Genomic DNA, 20,436 nt, shown 5'->3' on the forward strand with positions numbered 1-20,436 from the left:
AAAAAACAACATACAGCTGAAGCTACAGATCTGTTTTCCTGCACTTCAACACTGTAAGGGCTTCAGCAGCTTTCTGTTGCAAAGGAAGATATTATTCCTCACACTTAACTAAAGGAGCTGCTCATTTGATGCTGATTCAAATAAAGAAGCCCCAGTTGCTGGAGACAGGAGGGAGTTACCTATGCCAACATGTGCCTCCTGGATCATGCTCACATCATTAGCACCATCTCCGATCGCTAACGTTATGGGCTTCTCTGGAGAGGTTTTTAACAGTCGAACCACCTGGAAAAAGAAAATGAAACACTTTCAGATTAGACAGTCTACCTCCAAACCATGTCATCAGTTCCCAAGTATCTCAGTTAGCTACCTCTCTGGAGATGTAATGGATATGCTTTATGGACATGCATGTTTGGGTAAAAAACCAGCTCTGGCACATCACATGCATACATCAATTCCTGCTTTAGAGATCCTGCCTGTCTTGGAGCATAAGCCTGATTTAAATATTATATCTGCCTTGAGCCTATTTTCCTGTTCTCATTTCAATCTTCTTTTACAGCTTAGTTTGGTGCTTTATCATACAAAACAAAGTCAAGTAAAATTTGGAACTGAAAATTTAGTTGTGGAGTAATACAGATTTAAAACCCTTTCATAACCCAGATTCTTCATATTTATAATTAACTGAACTAATACAGGTTAAAGAAGAATTTGAAAAAGCAAATGCATTAGCTAGAAGATCAATATGCTGTTATTAAGGAAAATAGCTTCTTTCTAAAGCAACTTCATTATCACCGAGGGGTATTCTCAACTGACAAAGGAACAGAAGAAGATATGACAGAATGAGGGAAAAAACTGTTGACATGCAAGACCCTAAAATACTCAGAAGAAGAGCAGTGATATCAGATTTTCAATATAAGTGTCAATAATACTCTAAATACAGAGGAGTCACTTAGATGAGGATTTTGGTTAAGGAGAATTAGTGATTCATTAACCTCCCACAGAGCTCTAGGTTAAAGTAGAAGCTTCATTAACTCAGTTGTAAATGCGCTGCAGGTAAAGGCATGAAGGCAGATCTCAAGAGATTTTCCAAACCAAAGAAAATAAGTATGTATGGAAAAACATTTTCCCCCTCAAGTTCCAGAAACCCCAAAGTGGAAATATCAACAGAGCAACTGCATGAGGTTAGACACAAAAAAACCTGTATTGGAGTAATTGAATTGTAGCCAGCAGTGTCAGGGCATCGATTCACAGGAGTGGGAATTCACTTCACACAAGGAATGCAACAGTGATTAAACAGTCCACAGCTCAGAGAAATCCACCTGATTGTAGGAATACATTTCCCAATTGCAGGTATTTAATAGTCAAGTTTAAAGGTTCCCCATTCCTAAGGGGTAATCGTTTCAAGTACATTTAGCATTAGATCCTAGGAAGCAGCCTTAGAGAGGTAACAAGGCTGCAGGATGTCACCCAGATCAGTCCTCTTGAGATGCCCAAGGCCTGAGGAATTTGGACAGACAAACATCTACGTTGAAAAGGTCAACACAAATCCTCCGGCAAATTTTAGCAGCAGCAGTCAGCAGCAGCTCCAAATGACTGACATGATGATGTTTGAAAACGGTTTTGAGTCATAAAACGTACTAAAATGAGTAGTGAGACTGCTAACCATACATTAACATGCATTATAATTAAAGATGCAGGAAATATTAAGCTGAGTTCCAGCCTAATCTTGGAATAAACCTCACAAAAAGGTTGCCTACAGCAAAAAATAATGTGCAAGACTAGACTAAACTGCCCTGAATTTCCTTCCCTATCCCTCATGTTGTATAGTATTTGTCTTGGTGATTTATATACTTCGATGTTTGAAATTAAAAATTCACTGCAATCAAAGCTACATTTTACTGTACTTCATGACTCAAGACAGGAAATAATCTCCATTATCTGCTGGTGAGGAGAGGAATTAAGGAAAGCAGTACAAAACATTATAAATCAAATTAAATGACGAAGAACAAGGACATGACACTGACAAATAACTGCACCTTCAAGAGAGAGGATGGCAAAAATTCCAGTTAAAAGAATGTACAGAGTGGACATACCCTACAGATTGGTTTACTCAGTGTAGCTACAACTTCCTTTCAACGTTTTACTGAAACTATCACTATACCAAGTGAACAGTTCTATACTGAAGTGATTCCAAAGACTGCATGAGAATTCTGGCAGGAAGAGTGACGTCCAAACTCCAGACCGCCTGCCTCTGGAACATCTAATTCCTCACAGAAGGGTTTCCTAGTTGTTGTGCTTTAAGGTAAAGAGATGTCTTTTCACAAAGAGAAAATTTCAAAAGGAAAGAATATTACAGTCCTTCAGAGCTTTGCTTTCTGGAGTAAAAAAAAAAAAAAAAAAAAAAAAAAAAAGAATTTGAATCTCATCCAACATGAAGAAAAAATGCTATTAGAAGAGAATACCAAGGCAAACTTTTCCTGGAGACTAGGCCTTGGCTTCCATTCCCTTTTATTTCTCCCTCAAACTTGGGTATTTTTAAAATATTTAGAGAAGCACAGTTTCTCCTTACAGGTCCATGAATTTTCAATGTAGTTTTTTTGGTTTGGAGAAGCGATGGAGCAGCTAAGGCAAAAGCATGCAGGAGATCAGGAGAGCTACTGCCTTACTGAACATTCAAGAGGCAGAATAAAGATGAGCTTCTGGCAGTATTTTGATCTCTCCATCCACTTGCAATTTTTCAAACACACATGTAGAAACTTCCGGGCAAACTACTCTAGATCAGAATTTACCAAGGATTCAGAGATCACAAAAAGGGTCAGACAAACAAACAAAGCATTTCAGAAATCTCTGCCTGGCAATCCAGACTATATTGTCACTTACCTTTGCTTTCTGAAGGGGTGCCATGCGACAGCACAACACCGCAGAACAGTTTTTGCAAACTTCCATGAACAGCTTTTCATGTTCCCTGAGTGCAAGAGAGAGGCTGGTCCCATCCACTACCAGTCCATGCTGGATAACATGGTCTTCCTTTATTCTATTCGGGGACAAAAATGTTGACTTTGTACCAGTGTTAATGGTAAAATTCCAATTTTGCTATAAACTATGTTATTGGCCAGACAATAAGCAAAGCAGTTAATCTGTCAGACAGACTATTTCTTCCAGTCTGTTATGATATTAATAAGTATTTTTTTAAAGACAACTTCTTTGTTTGGCACATGCGTCGAAGAGACTGCCATAAAATTTAAAAATGAACCCAAGCTAAGATCATCACTGAGACAGTGACATCTCAGGTATTTTACCTCTTGGCTAGCTGCCTCAGCTGTTCTGCACAGGTACTGTCTGACTTGTGCTGCACAAGCTCAAGGATGTTCATGGTTCTGTGAAAGTGTCCACAGGATAAACTGACGCTAACAGCTGTTTCGTGCTTGTCTCCAGTGAGCACCCACACTTTGATGCCAGCCAGCCTGAGGGCTTCTATAGTTTCTTGGACTTTCTCCTGCAGTCTAGAAGCAAGAAAAATCTTAAATAACCAACTGAACACTTTATAAACAAAAGAGCTCATACTGTAACTCCATGTTAGTACTTTAACCCCACTGTCGTGGTGAGTTAAGTCTTCCTTTCCAACCTTACATGTATTTTCAGAAAACCACAGTCTGGCAGATGATACTCTGTTACCAGCAACAAAACAAAAGCCTTGAATGAAACAAAACCTAAACTTCAATCCTGTTAAGGGATCAGAAATTTGTAATAAGCATGTTTTGATTTAAACGAGGCACCATCACTGCATTTGAGAAGCTTTAAACCAGTCCACAATAAATCCTGGCTGCTGTGTGCATGAAAAGCTTCTCATGTCCCATGTGCTCACTTCAGTGTACAACACACCCTGGGACCTACAGAGCACAAGCAGAAGGGGAATGCTTTGCAAAGGGGCTGTGTGCAGAAGCTTTCCCAAGGAATTTGCCGTTACACGAAATATCTGCTGCAATTATTCCATTTCATGTGAATTCTCTCCTGATGAAAGACACTGTACATCACCGTTATTATAACAGAACCACTTGGTACAAGTTCTGTTTTGAATGTGCCTCAATCCAAAGGTAAATACGCTAAACAAGAACAGTACAGGACTTTGGGTCATAGTGGGAGAACTTTGCACACTTCATATTTTAAGTATAAATCCTAAACTCGCTGGGTTTGTGTGCAGATAGCAGTAACTCCATGGCATACTTGTCTTCTACTCCTGTAGCCCCAAGCAGTTCCAGATCCCTTTCTATGAAGTTGAACACATCTGCCAATCTCTCTTCCCGCTGCTGTAAGGCAGTCCTGGCCTCGTGAAGGCGTTTGCCAATTTCTTGGTACTCCTCAGGGGTGAATCTTCTGTAGGCCACACACAAAGTTCTTAGGCCTTTCTGCAGGAAAATAAAAGACTACATTCAGACTAGACAAGACTCTGATGTAACAAGAAGGCACCACCAGCAATTTTTTCACTTCAAGTCACAATTTATACTGCATGAATTTTCTTCTGATCATCTGAGGCTGGGAGTGGGGCAAGCAGGTACACTCACCAAAGCAAATTCATCCACATGTATCCTCGTTTTATCTATTTCTCCACTCTTACTACGAGGAAGAATGGAAGATTCTGCTCCTTTTGTGAATAAAAGCTTCTCCCCTACAAAGTCAAATAGAACTGAAATTAAAAATAATGCCGTTTAAGAAGTCCTCAAGTGCTGCTTGTGCAATTTCTGATCACCTACCTGAGGGACTCTCGACAATGACACTCATTCGTCTGCGATTTGGATCGAACTCCAGAACATGAAGCAATTTATACCTGTATTTTGTGTTTTAAAGGAGGGAATGGAAAAAAAGATTTTTAGAAATAAATTTCCAAAGATAATTACTTATAAATAGACTCTTACACCACAGACCTTTCCTCAAAGTGCCATTTTTGTACAGCAACTCTGAAAGCAATGCTACCATTGCTTAACAACAATCGCTGCTCATTGCTTTTTATCAGTTTTATATGCTTAATTCCATTCTGTAAGAATAAAAGGTTCTTCTACCAACAAAAATGGCTTCCTGAATACTAACTTGACATGTCATGATTACAAGCAGCTCCTATCTATTCCTTCATCCTTCTGTCATTACTTCAAGTATAGCTTTGAAAACTACATTTTGTTTCTGAGAAATCTGTAAAAAATCCAGACTGTCAAAAAGTGTGTGCGACCTGGTAAGTGGATTAGTTTTTGTTATGTTACCACCAGCTTAGAAAATTAATTTTAGACATTTAAATTCAAAGTACTGCCAACTAGCTGACACAGATCAAATGAGTAAAAGGAGTTATGGCATACTGCAGATATACAGTTATTGATAATTTGTACTCATTTTGGGGAAGTTTAAAATATCTAATTAGATTATGTACAGATGAGACTGATTCTGTGAATTTCTAGAGCTGAAACAAGACTTGAATAAGCAATTCAGTTTTCCAACCCTGCTACAGTCTCCACCTTTGAGGAATGGGCAAAGATACAAACTGTTACAACACACACCTACACAGAGTAACTCACACAAAATTCTTGCATCTCAGCTACAATTGGTAAGGAATAAGATGCAAGCTGTCTTGAAGACATCAAGGGAAAAGCATTAAACAGAGCACGCTGTGGAAAAGCAAGGTTTGCTTATGAACAGAGAGGATTAAGAGGAGGCCATTACATTAATCTTCACTACTGTTCTGTCCTTCAAAATAATCAAGGAAAAAAAACAAATACCTCTCTGGTTTTCCAAGACTTTTTACTTCCATACTGTCTCCGCTAATTCCAGTAAATACTACTCCGACCCTAAAAGTAAAGAAAGTATACATTTAATTATCACTTTAGACATAATGCCTATTATTGAAGGGAGGGGAAGATGGCAGGGAAGAAAAGGAGAGACTCTTACACCCCATTACTATACTCTGCTTCTAGGAAAAATTAAGATTTTATTCACAGCATACCCTGACCACTGCAATTTCTCAAGTATTTTCACAAATATTTTAAATCAACAGTTTATAATACACCTAGGGGGTTGTGTATTTTACATTTGAATGTTTTCCAGTGAGGTGACAGTGCCAAGCCCTGGGCTTCAGCAGTGTCCTGAGCCGTTTCTAAGGCTGCCCTTGCAGGCAGTTCCTGTGTCAGGCAGTCCTGGCAGTGCTCACCGGCTCGCAGCTTCCACTAAAGCCTTCTCATCTGGTGAAGAAGCGTAATATTCCAGCGGGGATGTTATTCCATTGGCATGCCAGGGACCATCAGCACCATCTGTCTGATCTGCATTGATCTGCACTGTGTGACACAGACAAACCGCTTTCAAGAAGAGCTCTTCCTCTTTCACCTAGAAGAAAGAAAACACTTGATTTGTAACATTTATGTATCAATTCAGTTTTGAACACAGTACAGGAAAAATGTGTTTTAACTTACAAATCTGCCAAGCATTTCATGTTAAATAATCACATCTCAACATGTTTAATAAATATCATTTGTTCAGTGACACTTGAAAGCTACAAACTATTCAGAAATTCTGATTTATGTTTGGGTTGGGGTTTTTTTATGCTAATGATAGAAGAATAATTCTCTGAAATAAAACACTTTCCATCTAGGATGACTATTGGTAGGAAAACCAAAGAGCCTTACCAAACCATGCCTATTTCCATCTGGAGAATCTTCAGAAAATCCCTCTGGAGTTAGTTTGCCATTGACCTCCTGGTATTTTATGCCATTAATGGAGCACTCCCGAAACTGCATCTCATTTTCAGTTAATGTACCAGTTTTGTCTGTAAACACATACTCTACCTTTTGTAAAACAAAACAAAAAAACAAACTTGTTAGAAGAAAAAAAGACAAAATAATCTCCACTCACACTTGCAATTCACACCTTTTTTAATCATATAAGAATTTTAACTTCTGTCATCACACCTTTATGCTTTATTTTAAAATTAATCAGAAATCATATCAAAAGTAATAAAAACCCTTCAGTAACAAATTTTAGTATTAAAAACTAAATAGAAAATAGGTTAAAAAAACCCAACAGACAACTTATTTTTTACCTGTCCCAATTCCTCATTGAGGTCTGAAGTGTTTACTTGTGCTCTCTGGTTTGTTTCTTCATGGTAGAGGTCAAGATCCCAGCCAATAAAAAAAGATCCAAGAAATTTCTGCATCTCAACAGTCACATAGAGTGAAATGGGTATGATAAAATTGTAAAGTACCAGAAAAGCAAGGAAATCTGAAATAAATCTCAGGATCTAGAAGAGAAAAGAAACCGTGAAGATTACCACAGTGATCAGGTGAAACATGGTGACTCAATTATGCTTCAGTATGCATGAAAAATGACAAACTGGGAGAGCCAGAGAAGCCCAAGTCCCACGTTCACACGAGAGAGACAACACTCCTGCAGGCATCTGCAGGTTGCCCCAGTAACACGCCTTCACACTGATGCAAAAAGTCTGCCTTAAGCTGTGCCTGGAGGTTTCAATTCACAAGTCCATTAATTTTTGTCTCCCTACTGCATCTGCCAATTAATATTAACTGTCATGGTGATTCTGTTTTCCAACTCTGAAAGAGTTTGGTCTGAAAAAACAAATGTTCCATCAAACAGCATCATTCATGTAAGCTTTTCTAAGGAACCCTAAATTGTGATGGCAAACAAATGATTTTTCCATGCTGTCAGAGGAATCTGCAAGTACTCTGTTGTTTCAGGACAGCAAAGTGTCAAGAGGGTTTCTGTCTGCTGGCATTCCCCAGTGGTTTGGGTGATCCAGACTACACGAAAAGAAAGGGACCATGTGGATTTCTTTTATGCCTCTTCAAGAAATCATTGTGTTCCACACACACATTTCAGGCAAACACCTATGTGACAGGAGAGAAACTCCTTTTTACTAGGTATGAAAATTTTAACTAAGCCTGAAATGCAACACTACGGTCTCTTTTTCATCTGCACAACAAACTCAGTATCTAAATTGTACTTTGGAAAGACTCTTATCAACACTTGACTACTGAGCAAGGGAGATTAGAGATGACAAAAACCAGGCCACCTCTTTTAACTCCACCAGATATTGGTACAGGAGAAAATTTTAAATAAAGGAAGCATAAAAGGAGTCAACAATTTGCAAAGCTAAATAATGTCTGTTCTTCCTCTTTAGGGAGTGCTGCTGCAAGTATTTAATAAATAATTAAAGTAGCTGACAAAAACTCAGCAAGTTCTGTGCCTAAAGAGATCTTCCAAACTAAACCAGAAAAGACATAGAAAGTGAGAGCAGTAATTCACCTGAAAGAATTAGTGACAATTATTTAAATAAGTTAGAGAGTTTCTCCAAGCAGTGGCAATGAAATAACAATCTGCATGCACAGGAGGAGATGGACAGGAAAAGCACTCTGAGTAAGGAAGGACGTCAGCATGCTGAGAAATGCAAAGCAGATTGTGGAAGTCTACATGGGAGATGGAAAAACAATGATATGACAGAAGGAGAATGACACTGCAGAACCACACATGGCTCTCTACACTCCTGATGGCAAAGGAACGGAAAGATTGAGGAAATACTTATTCCTGCTCTATTCAGAACTGAAAGGCTCCACAGGCTCGACTAACTTGTATAGCAATTATTTCAAATTAAGCTCCTTAACTGCTTTGGACAAAGGCAGACTCATACAGAAATCAAAAATTAAAGAGAACACAGAAAAATACAGACTAATTGAAAAAAGAGATACTTTATAGAACCACATATTTGAGGGACACTTTAAAGTATCCCTTCAATCTCTAAAAAGAACTGAGCAGGCAAGCAGGAGCCTGAGCAAAATTACAGCCTTATGAGATTGCCCAAACCATCTCAACATCACAGAACATACAAAATTCCTGAACTGTGAAATCACTGCAATAGAACATATACAAGAACAGCCACCCTCCTCCCCTTTTCCTTTACAGAATTGACAAAAGACATCCTAAAGAACAAAAACTGAACACAGACCATCAGAAACACGTCCTAGCGAAGTTTTCAAAAAGTCTGATCTTTTCATAAAGGAAGAAAAAGTCCAACCAGTAATATCTCTACACAATGGCGAGGCTACATGGGACTAACTCAAAAATCACAAGAGACTTGCAAGTGGATCATGTGGTGGTTACACACAGAATGGAGACATAATATACATGACATTGAGTGTATATTGGTGGAGTGCTCCTCAGATGGGCACCTGGGCAGAACTACGTTACCTTACTGCTGTTTCTTTCATGCTCTGTTTTTTCATTATACCAAGGCTCATCCCATTTCTCTTCAGCTTGCCATGCATACTTTAAAATAGTGCTCAGAATGGCTTCAAAGAGGAGGATTATTAGATAAATAATCAAAAAGGAATTCATGGACCTATAAAGAGGCAAAAAAAAATAAAGCAAGAAGCTTCAGTTTACTTCATCTGTTGACACAGTGTGGTTACATGAATTGATCAAAAACTTGGACCATTTTTAAAAAGTGTATCCTGTGCTTGATACAAAGTTTCTATGTGACAAGCAGGCAACAGAATGGGAAAGAAATTCTACATCTGACTAAGATAAACTCTCTACATAGCAATATGAAGTCTAGATTAAGGTGCAGGAACACCCCAACAGCTGACTTGTGTCACACCTGCAGTCCCACACTAGTCCTTTTTCCCCAAGGAGCTTGCAAGGCTGTGCAGGCACTACAAACAAGCACAGCACAAACCCATGGCTGCACCTTTTCCTCAGCTAGAAGAGCACTGCCACGTGCAGTTGAGCATTTAACCCAGGCCAGGGTATGAAGGACAGTCACACCTGCTTCTCGTTCTGTAACCAGCCAGACCATCCTTCGTGCCCTTGCTTTGATGACAGAACTTCTCTTGTGCTACACACAGTTGTGTGCATGTAGCCATGTATTTGCACAAGAATGCCAGGGGGCTCTCTCAGATTTTTAGTAATGTATCAGAACTCCTTTTCCTTTTAAAATAAATCATGAGATTCAATATAAATATCTATCATAGTAACACCTACCCTGCAATCAGGAGCAAGCTTGGGTACTTCCACTTTGTACACTACTAAAGGATGAAGTATCAAGAAATGGATTTTATCTTTATAGTTTCCTATTGAAGCAAAGGCAGTTTACAATCTCTTCCCTTTGCCTATAACTCAATGATGAGGCCACCAGGGTTTTAAGGTTAGACAGGAAAAACTAAGTTAAAGCTCTACAAATAAGAGAGATATTAGAAAATAAACATACTTTTCTACTGCTGACCGTTTCTGAGATTTACTCTTGTAATTTAATGCCATCTTTGTCTCCATACCTGTATACACAGCAACACCTGGGAAGGAAGGAGGGAAGAGTCAGACTTTGTTTTCTGCTAAGTACAATTTGCAGATTTTTTTCATTTTGAGAGATACAGGATAAAAGCAAAAGGTGGCACTACTTCTGTGTTTACTACAAGACAGTATTTTATACTATTTGCAAGACTCTTCTATAGCAGAAGAGTACTACTGAAGTAATTTCAACACCTACTTTAACACTGCTCATTATTATGACTGTACTGCTCTTCAATATGTATTTTATGGAAATCAGCATGGTAAATCTCAGGAGAAAGCCTTGAACAATAGGTAACAGTAAGAACAGTCATTTATCCACTGAAGTTAAGTTATTCCTTTATCAAACCACTTCAAATATTTTCACAGAGCAGAGCTGGAACTTTATATCCTTAGAGGTTCTTCAGCATAATATCATTACTTTCATCTATAATCATAACCCCTCAGGTAACAGTCAGCAAGATTCTTACAATTTCTTCAGTGCAAGTGGAATTAAAACACAGTTCATCAACATGCCTTAAGAAGAGAATACTCTTTAAATATTTAGATGTCTACAAACCAAATATTTCTTTAGTGTTTTTTAATCTTGCTCCACGAAGTAAGAGACTTTCAGGCCCAAGAGGTCTAAAAAGAAATAGACATATCAGCATGTAAATATCAGCTGTGTTCTGAAGTACTGAAATCCAGTTTCCTATGCAAAGCTGTCCCATATCCCCCATAAACTCCCAGTGCAATTTTCAAGATAAAATAACTAAACTTGAATGCTAAGTATTTATGAAAATTTGGCAATATCTTGTGAGTGATTTCTATGTCTTTATTTCCAACAATGATCTTTCTCACTCCTGCCCTTCCTGTTTTCTCTCCTGTCCTGCTGTGGTGGGGGGAACTGAACAAGCAGCTGTTTGGATGCCTCGCTGGTAGTTGGGACCAACCCACAGCAATCAGAAATCTTTCCAGGACGTCGAGATGGAAGTCTGTAAGTGGCTTCACATCTTTATTTCTATATTTGCACGCGTGTTTGTTATTTGCTGTGACTGCACAAGGAAGGTGGTGGGCACATGATTATGTGCACACAGTTGTGTTGCTTGTGACAGATGTAAGCACATAGCTGCACAGTCCAGTTTGAAATAGATACAAAAATTACAAATTTGTAGCAAAGGCTTTGTTAAACCAGGAATTTCTAGGAATTTCAACTGCAAAAACTTCTTCTCAGTGCCTCTGATAACAGGGGATATGTTGTAGTATAGATAATATGTCAGTGGAAGTTGTTTCAGATGCTTTAATTAACAAATAACAACAAAGTTAGCAGCTGCCTACCAAGGCTAAAAAATTACCTGCTTCACAACAGCCAAGCTTTCCAGAACTCTTGTATTAAATCTGTAAAACTGGCCTGTAATTAACCTCTTTTGCTCATTTTTTCTCATCTCCATCTGAGGTATGCAGCTGCAGTTGATGCTTTCAGTAAAAATACCTTCCCTTTTTCATATATTCAACAGTAACTCTTGTGAGGGTCAAGATTTTGACCACCTCCACGTGTTCTAAGTAATCATCTTATAACAATTTTACTCACCGTACTATTTCTTCAGCTTGTTGACTTACAGTTATTCTTCCAACAAATCTATGAAAGATGAATATGTCTTAGAAGTAGCTACATAAAGACTCAAAAATGTAAAAACCTTCTCTATATTTATGAAAAAGTCATTAATGGTTCACAAGTAAAAAATAAATCAACTGTTATTAACAATCAAACTAAACCAATATGGCAAAACTGGCAATAATTTTACAAGAGACATTTAGCAACAGAAACATTTATCCCTCAAAGGAATAGGCATTTGAGAAAGCTTATTAACTCTGATTAATTACGACAAAAGATTATATTTCTATTAATTTAAAACAGATTGTGACTTTTTGATGATTCAGTAAAAATAATTGCTCAACAAATGTAAGTTTGCACATTATCCACCAGAAATAATAACTTCTCATTTAATAAAGCAAATCTACTACACTTTCAAAAATCTGACAGGCACATATTTAGCATGACTTCAGCGACAAACTTCTATAGTGATTGTACTTTAATTTGCTAATTATCAAACATTTGAACATCTGGTCAAACTGAGTATCTTAGTTTTAAAAAAACTTAATATTTCTCAAAGCTTAATTAAGAACAGCTGTGATAATATACTTGGATTTTGGAAACTACTACTTCACAGCTACATTTTCCATTATATAATTCAGAAGAAACTTGGATGGGAACATAACTTTTGCTGCCCATGATGCTGCTTTACAGAGTCTATGACCTTGCTTGCTGATGTTATAGCACACTTGGATATCTGCTTTTAATCTACAGTTTTGCAGCTGAAGAATGGACTTCAAATCTTTTCTGGAGCATATGCGAAATAAATATGAGCAACACATATCCTTAGAATTAGACTTGAGTCAATTCCATTTCAATATATCCTATATAATATTGAAATCTCCTGGCAGAACCTTACAGAACTTTCTTTAGCCTAATCAGACTGTAAGCCATTTAATTCTTTAAAAATCCTAAAACAAGTTTACCAATTAGAACTGAAATGTGCAGAATTAAAATAAAAAAGATAAATATTATAATGGATGCTTTACTACTCAAGTACTCAAGTTTAACTTGTCACTTGCAACTTTCAGTAAGTACATATGTATAAACACAAGCCGATTATTAAAACCTAAAACTCGAGCAGATGTCTGAAGCTATTTTAATCCTCGCAAGAACTGTAACATTCTCAGTATTAAACACCTCATTTTGATTTAATTTCAAAATATTTACTAATAAAGTGATACCTGTATAGATCTGCTTCTGGCTGCTGACATTCTATAACAGCTACCAGTTTGTCCAGGTTGGCAACAGACTGCAGCACTGCTGTTTCTGGGACTGCAACGTGAGTCTGTAAAACAGGGCCCATTGGGTTACTACAGGACATCCAGGCAGCAGGGCAGGTATTTCAACAGGCTGAACAAAAAATGGCACCACAAATGAACTGCTCTATTTCACAGAAGTAACCCAGACCTTAAGATTGGTCTCTCCATCCAAACTTGCAGTGGTAACGTGGCATGAACCGTCCGCCCGGTCAGACGACAGGAGCACCAGATCAACAGGGAAAGTCTCATCTTTGGCTACTCTGACAATGTCCCCCACCTAACAAAGTGAACACAGATCAGAAAGATACAAAGAGGTTTAAAGAGCAGAACTCAATTCAGCATTGTCACCACACCAAACCACAATGATTAGCAATGAAACAAGAGTTGTAGCTATGCAATAGAAACAGTTTTCAATTTGTCCTTTACCCGAATGTTTTTAGATCTGGTTTTCACAAGGCCACCACTTCGAACAACATAAACTGGAGCACCGTTGACCTCATTGTCTGCTTTATGTCGTAGCCAGTCCTCATAGCCCTGTGGAAAACACATAAAAATCTACTTTTTAAGCAAGAAAACTAAAACCTAGATTAAATTTAATTTACTAAGCAAATGTTCAAACTACTTCCTGCATTGTGTGAATACAGTTACTAACCTCTCTTGAGTTTCTGCTCCAGCTGTTACTCAAGAACCTGTGAACCCCTTAATTTTGTCACTTAACACAAACATGTAAAGGTAAATAAAGTAGCTGAAGCAGTGAAGAAACTTAACAGTCCCATGTTCTTAAAACAAACAGGCAGTGACATTTTCTGTATATCAGATGACCAAGTACTCAAAAAATCTTTGATTTATATGGATTAATACACCACAAAACCAGGAACAGTCAGTCCTCAGGCTCCTTTGTGGATTCCTTTTTTTTTTTAGAAGTAACAGACTGAAATTACTTTCTCAAGTCATACCACATCCCATTTCTTATAGTTACTGCCATAGCCCATGTACGAAATCTCAAGATTTAATTCCGTGTGACATGCTGTTGACACATCGGCTCTGTCCAGCAACAGAAGATGACTGAGAAGATTTTTGGGTTTTTTGAGCCCTAATGGAACAGTCTACAGCAACTAAGCTCTTAATTGATAAACTAAGCAGCTTTCTTCTACCTGACACTTCACATCTGTCTAAGCACCCTTTATCCCATGCAATGGACAAACACTCAAGACTGTGAATCCAGGTATACTATTCCCCTCCTATTTTCCTCAAGTATGAATCCACGGCTTGTTTAATCTAATAGCATTAGATCATAATAGAATAAAAATGATAATAATAACATAATAATAATCTCTGATCCCCAAATCTAGGTACTGTTTAGAAAACCCCACTAGCAAGCACAGGAAATGGATCAATCATGCAGGAAGTTCAACTGTCTCTTACAACCTGTCAAGACTTCTACAACTGATCTGCAACAACAGACTTCCTAAAATGCTTTTCTGTAGGTGTAAGAACTGCGAAAGAGTCAAAAACGTTTCCTTGGAAGTCTGCAGACAGAATAAACAGCAGGCATACTCCCCAACTCACCCTACAAACATTATATGAATGTCATACTACAAGAAGTACTAATGCAGATGCAGTTCTGTGGTTGACTGGAGTTTGTAGGAAAAGTTAGATGATGGATTTTGCATGTTAAAAGTAGTTTTGTGACTCTACCGCTACAAATCTCCACTGTTACTAGCAGAAATTAACAAGGACAGCACAACTGCACTACCTGTGTATGAAAAGAAAGATGAAAGAGAGGGGGGATGGGGAAAAGAAAATAGCTTCATATGCCAAATGCTTCAAAATCAATAACTGAGAAGTGTGCAGTAATAGCAGCTATGGAGAGATACTGGGATATCAGAATCCTAAAGTCCCTAAATATGACTCTTTTAAGAATCTTTCCCAAGCAGTATGAAAAACCAAGAGTCAATACCTACAGCTCCTTGTTAAAGGTGACTGACAGAAGAAAACAAGGATTTAACTAACATCCAGTAACCTTGGGGCATTTGTCTCAAAAACCTGAACAGCTGAGCAATGTGGGCATTTGGCAAAGAACGGAAATTTACCTTCTTTAGAAAGTACAGATTTCAGCGCTTTCTCCATCTGACACCTCCTGCCTCCAACACAAGGGTGACACCGCACACCAGGGAATTCTTAAGAGCCAACTTAGTGTGGTCAGTTCAAATTCCCCCCAAATTTCCCTACCGCGGCATTTTTGAAAGGTCCTTATCCTCACTTGAAAACATCGGAAAAATACAGTAAAAAAGAAAGGTGCAATAGGAATACAGGGAATGTTGCCTACTTGCAAGAAAAGATTAAAAATCCCCCAATTAAATTATATTCTTACGTCCTGCTTAAATGACTGCATCTATGTAATTGAGAAAAGTTCTGCATTTTATAGTACCAGGTTTTTAATTCTCAGTTTAGGTCTATAGTTAACCAAAACCTGCAAAGTAGTTGTTTATAGATTACCTGGCAGTCAAGTAAACATCTGTGTTCCATCAGCTAAATACCTATGAACTTATTAAAATGCACTGTTTCCTAAAGTTCCTTGGGGAATATCTTTATTTTGGTGTATTTTGATCTGGGTTTTTTTAACTTTTTGTTTTGTTTTAATTTATTTGCTAACTTTGAACTCCTTGGAGGACAGCATACAGACCTTCAGAGGCAAAAGGAGCAAAGTGCTCTGGCTAACAAGACGGACAAAATGACACAGCATGAGCTGCATCACTTTGCAGTCTTATGTGTCCTTCTTCTGACCTAGGTGCAATTACACTTCCAAGTAGAAAAAGTTCTGTCTCCTTGGCTGAGATTAAAACAAGGCTGAGTTCTGGGGCTTGCAAGAGCTACCACATTCACCAGTCTTCTGGAAGGCAGGGGACTTTTTCCAGCCAATGCTAAGCTGCTCAAACCTTCATATGATTAATGCTTCATCTTTTGATAGCACAGTAATTTATAATTTAACATTTATCCTGATGTAACTTCGTAAAGAACCAGTGACCCACAGCTTTCAAAATGAGGTTCTTTCCTTAAAATTGGCTTCTTATTACACTTCTGGTTTAGAGAAAATGGCAACTGATTTTGAGGCAATACTGGGGATTTTCCCCTCTGCACTCCAACAGATTTATCTTTCTTCCCTGTCTGAGGGCAGCCTGTTGGAAACAGCACAATTCATTGTCCTTTCAAGATAAGAGCCTGTGAATATTGCTTGCCTCCTTTGCAGCAGGTACGAGAAACATGAGAGTCCATTAGTTCAGTTTAGGTGGTTCCAGCAGCCCTTGCAGAGATATTGAGACATCAAGAAAATCTCTTGATGCCTCGCAAGTCATGAATGATTTGAAGCTTCCAGAAGGAATGACAGAATCTCTGTTCTTTGACACTGATGATAAGAGAGTTAAATTTCCCAATATATGATTGGACATCTGGAAGCAAGGTGGTGTTAAGATTATTTTGGACTATTTTAGACTTACACAAGTCCAACTCCTTTCTGGAAAAAGTGATCTAATATTTATAACTATGTTTCATAATCTCTTAGTTCACAGTTTTATTATCCATTGCCTACTTATGATTACGGTTTTTGAATATGTGAGTTTTTGGGGGTGATGGTAACAACTGCAATTGAATAGGATTAGGGCATTCTACATATACAAATTGCACAGCAAAAAGATGAAATATCAGTCCAAATATTACTCCAGCATTAAGAACCACTCTGTCCCAAACACCTCTCTATCTGCTTGAAAGCTAGAACTATTTTTACTTTTGCCCTATTTCTGGGTGGCTTTGGGTCTTTCTGGCACAGAAGACAAATTGAAATTCCAGTTACAGCTCTGAAACAGTCTCCTGCTTATTTTTCAGTTGCAAGGCTGCATCTATTCCCAACAGCACTGTCAAACCCCTTGAAGAGGATAGTTCCTGAAAATTACCTCCCTGCAGAAGAGATTATAATTTTTATCCACATCACTTCTTTATTTATGAGCTTGTCTCTTTCTCCCCTTGCTTTTAAGGACAGAAAAGAAAAGAAAACAGAAGACGTTTTTTCCTTCCTTTCTCTTTTATTTTTACATTCTGATTCTAGAAGCTCTAGGTCTCAATAGGATGTAATATAGTGCTTGAACAAGATTTCTATTAAATTCAGAAGATTTTTCTTATTTCAAGTGCTATGAAACACTCCAAAATGTTTCACGCAACCAAAGAAGACCAGGAGCTTTGTAAACCAGAGCTTTTACCTGGTACAAGGTCACAGTTAATATACATTTTACAACATAAAACATACCCCTTAGGGCAAAATTTTCCTTTTAACTACTGACAAACACATCCTGCACCACTGCTTCAACTGCTCAACCTTCTTTCTCAGGGTGTGATGGGGGAGGACTGGTTCTAACAGGCAGTGAGGTGTGCCAAAGGAATAAGTGAGGAGCTTTCAGAAAAAGGTCTGATAACAAGTGACATGTAATGTTTAGACAAAAATGCTGCCTGACAGTCATCCACTGCCCATTTTAGGGTACTGCAGTGAGTCACCGAGTGCTTGACAACCAACCAAACGCTGAAGCTCAAGCATCTAACTAGAAACATTAAATCCAAAACAGTTTCTAAAAATTACTCCATTTTTATGTATTTTTAGTATCTAAGTGCTAGCCTAGTCAGACTCTGTTAAGTAACTTTACTTCAGCAGGACTTCATGCTGCAAGATTTTTCCCCTTTACCTGTTTTATGGCTGTAACAGTAATGACAAAGAATAATGGCAATCCACTGGTAATAGGACTGGTAGGGGTATCTATCATGAGCTAAAAGAAAAGAAAATATGAAAATTAGTCCGAAGATCATTTTTACAATTGTACTTTCAAAAAAACCCCAACAAATGAATCAAGATGACAACTATTTTCCAAATGCTTTATTATAACTTGTGATAATTTCTACTGAATTTCCTGCACAATTTCTCAAGCAAAACTCTGTTTCTGACAACTAAATAATATATCAATAATGAAGCAAACAAATGTTTTAGGGCGTAGAGCAGCCTCAGTCACATTCGTAAAGCATGTGACAATTTTAAGGGTCCTTACTAGAAGGAAGGTATCATTTCACCCTACAGAAATTAATTCAAAAGCATATTACAAAGGAAAGAAATCCACATTTCGTGAAGCTGTTTCAACACTATAAAATCTGCTGCTCACCAGCAATGTAGAGTATAACATCATCCACCTTAGATGTGAAAATAAACTTACAAACAGTAATTCCCAATGGTTTAGATATCAGAGAACACTTTTTTTAGACTGCACCTTTCTGATTGCCCCAAGTTAACATGCAGTTTTTACAATTTGTGCTATTACTGCTGGCATGCCAAAAGTGCAGTGTACACACTAAGGTTCTGTATGTGGGGGGATGTTAGTGGTTCTCCTCTGCTGCAGAAAAAAACCAACATGGTCAAGTGCTGTCGAGGAAATATACACAAGAACTACTCAAAACTACAGACACTGATTTGATCCACTTTACCTGAGACTTATGGCATTGCTTTGGGAATCATTAGAGAAGGAAAAAAAGAAGTAACACGTGAAGTTTACTCTATTATAGGGGAAGAACCTTACAGAGCAAACAGATCATGCCACTTTACAATGCGCACATAAGGTTTTTGGTTGTTTTTTTCACTAAAACAGACAATTTATAAAACACAACAAAAATGAGACCTAGCCTGCAATACTGCTGCTCTTTAACTGTAGCACTACGATTTCAGCTTGGCAGCATTCTGACCAAGAAAAACCCTACCAAAAGCATCTGATTTTCGGCTGGATAGGGTCAATCATGGCATTTCTGCCATCTACACTCTATCATTCTTTCTCAAGGGAGGACCGAGTATGAAAATGATGCAGATTTTGTGCTGGTGGAATTGTCACGTTTCACCAGGACACTGTGGTCCTCTGCCTGCCACGCAGCTGGACACACATCCAGGACACATCTCGTGTCACCAAAATGCAGTCTGTCACCTTGATTTGGGCATGCACATGTGTGGTGAACAACGTGGACTGAACTGTGCGGCAAGTTGGAATCACACAATGAGACCCTGCCCCAGCTCTGCCATCCCCAGTGGAAAAGGTGGTAATGACAGACACTGCATCTTGGCCACACGAGATCTACAGGACAGAGAAGGTACCATGGTCAGCTCTAAAAGGCACCTTTGCCTCATTAAAAAAAATTTTTGAAAAAATTTCAAAAAGGGACTTGAATAAAAGCAGAATTCCATTCTAACAAATGACCAAAAATTACTTCAACTTTTCTGCTGCTCTGTTTCCAAGAACCCAAACACACAGACAAGAAGACATTTCCCATACACATGAGGGCATCCACAAGAAAAAAAGGATTACACTCAGAACAGAACTTCTGCCCTTAAGCTCTTATTTGTTCATGGACATCACATTTAGATACTACTGAAAGGCAACAGTTTGAAAGAAATGTGACACAACATTGAACTGAAGAGAGAAATCTGCATTACAAAGAAATAAAACCACGCAGTCTGTGGTTACTTTAATAACATTTATGCTCCACCTTCAGCACGTTCTCATGCTACAATACGTTAAACAGCGTGAAACATTACAACAGGAATAACACAGCCAATATTCTTAACCAGGAAGATGTGATGGACAGCACATTTTGTTAGCCTAAGTTAGAACTGTATGACTTCAGTCCAGCACAGGAATTTTCAGCCTAGAAATGTCCTTCCTTCTAAATGTGAAAGAACAAGATCAAGGGACACAGGAGGCAATGGATTAAAAGCTGCAGACCTGGCCCTGATACTGACACCTTACACAACCACAGACAAGTTTTATGAACTCTTCACTATCCCCTTTGTCAAATAGGGTGCCATCTTTTTCAGATGCACACTCTAAATGTTGGCTAATCACTGTGGAGGGCTGTACATGTTCTAATAATTCTATTTTATAATGAAAGAAAAGTTTGTGTACCCCAAATTCTTGTCTCTGCCTCAGATATTAATTAGTCTTCCAAAAGTTACTCTCCTCTGAGCCCTTCTCCCACTTATCCTTCACCTTCTAAGCCTGAAGTAGCGCCACAGAGCTCAGGTACATTACAGAGCTGGAGAGGCAAAGAGCATAGAAAATGTACAGACTGTCCTAATCTACTTGTGGGCGTTCTTAATTAAAAGAAATATGGTCTGCTACAAAAGCCATAACAGTATTT

The 20,436-nt window shown here is 38.2% G+C and overlaps 1 protein-coding gene across 9 annotated transcripts in view; it reads right to left on the bottom strand.

Annotated features, from left to right (window-relative positions):
• ATP11B (ATPase phospholipid transporting 11B (putative)) overlaps positions 1-20,436 on the bottom strand; it is a 63,899-nt gene that overhangs the window by 26,829 nt on the left and 16,634 nt on the right. For all 9 annotated transcript variants that reach the window (XR_009208199.1, XR_009208200.1, XM_058422003.1 and 6 more), the window contains exons 4-21: positions 17,952-18,032; positions 13,648-13,755; positions 13,370-13,498; positions 13,144-13,247; positions 11,897-11,944; positions 10,886-10,950; positions 10,250-10,331; positions 9,232-9,382; positions 7,073-7,270; positions 6,660-6,818; positions 6,188-6,360; positions 5,760-5,828; positions 4,749-4,822; positions 4,560-4,663; positions 4,222-4,403; positions 3,297-3,500; positions 2,878-3,031; positions 180-282 (exon numbers count right to left, since the gene is read on the bottom strand). Coding sequence is in view for 7 of the 9 variants with exons in the window: in XM_058422003.1 (XP_058277986.1) it covers positions 180-282; positions 2,878-3,031; positions 3,297-3,500; positions 4,222-4,403; positions 4,560-4,663; positions 4,749-4,822; positions 5,760-5,828; positions 6,188-6,360; positions 6,660-6,818; positions 7,073-7,270; positions 9,232-9,382; positions 10,250-10,331; positions 10,886-10,950; positions 11,897-11,944; positions 13,144-13,247; positions 13,370-13,498; positions 13,648-13,755; positions 17,952-18,032 (2,188 nt within the window). In the remaining 2 variants the exon portion in view is untranslated. The remainder of the gene's footprint in view (positions 1-179; positions 283-2,877; positions 3,032-3,296; positions 3,501-4,221; positions 4,404-4,559; positions 4,664-4,748; positions 4,823-5,759; positions 5,829-6,187; positions 6,361-6,659; positions 6,819-7,072; positions 7,271-9,231; positions 9,383-10,249; positions 10,332-10,885; positions 10,951-11,896; positions 11,945-13,143; positions 13,248-13,369; positions 13,499-13,647; positions 13,756-17,951; positions 18,033-20,436) is intronic.

The sequence above is a fragment of the Hirundo rustica genome, chromosome 10 (assembly GCF_015227805.2).
Source record: "Hirundo rustica isolate bHirRus1 chromosome 10, bHirRus1.pri.v3, whole genome shotgun sequence".
In the NCBI taxonomy this organism is placed as follows: Eukaryota; Metazoa; Chordata; class Aves; order Passeriformes; family Hirundinidae; genus Hirundo; species Hirundo rustica.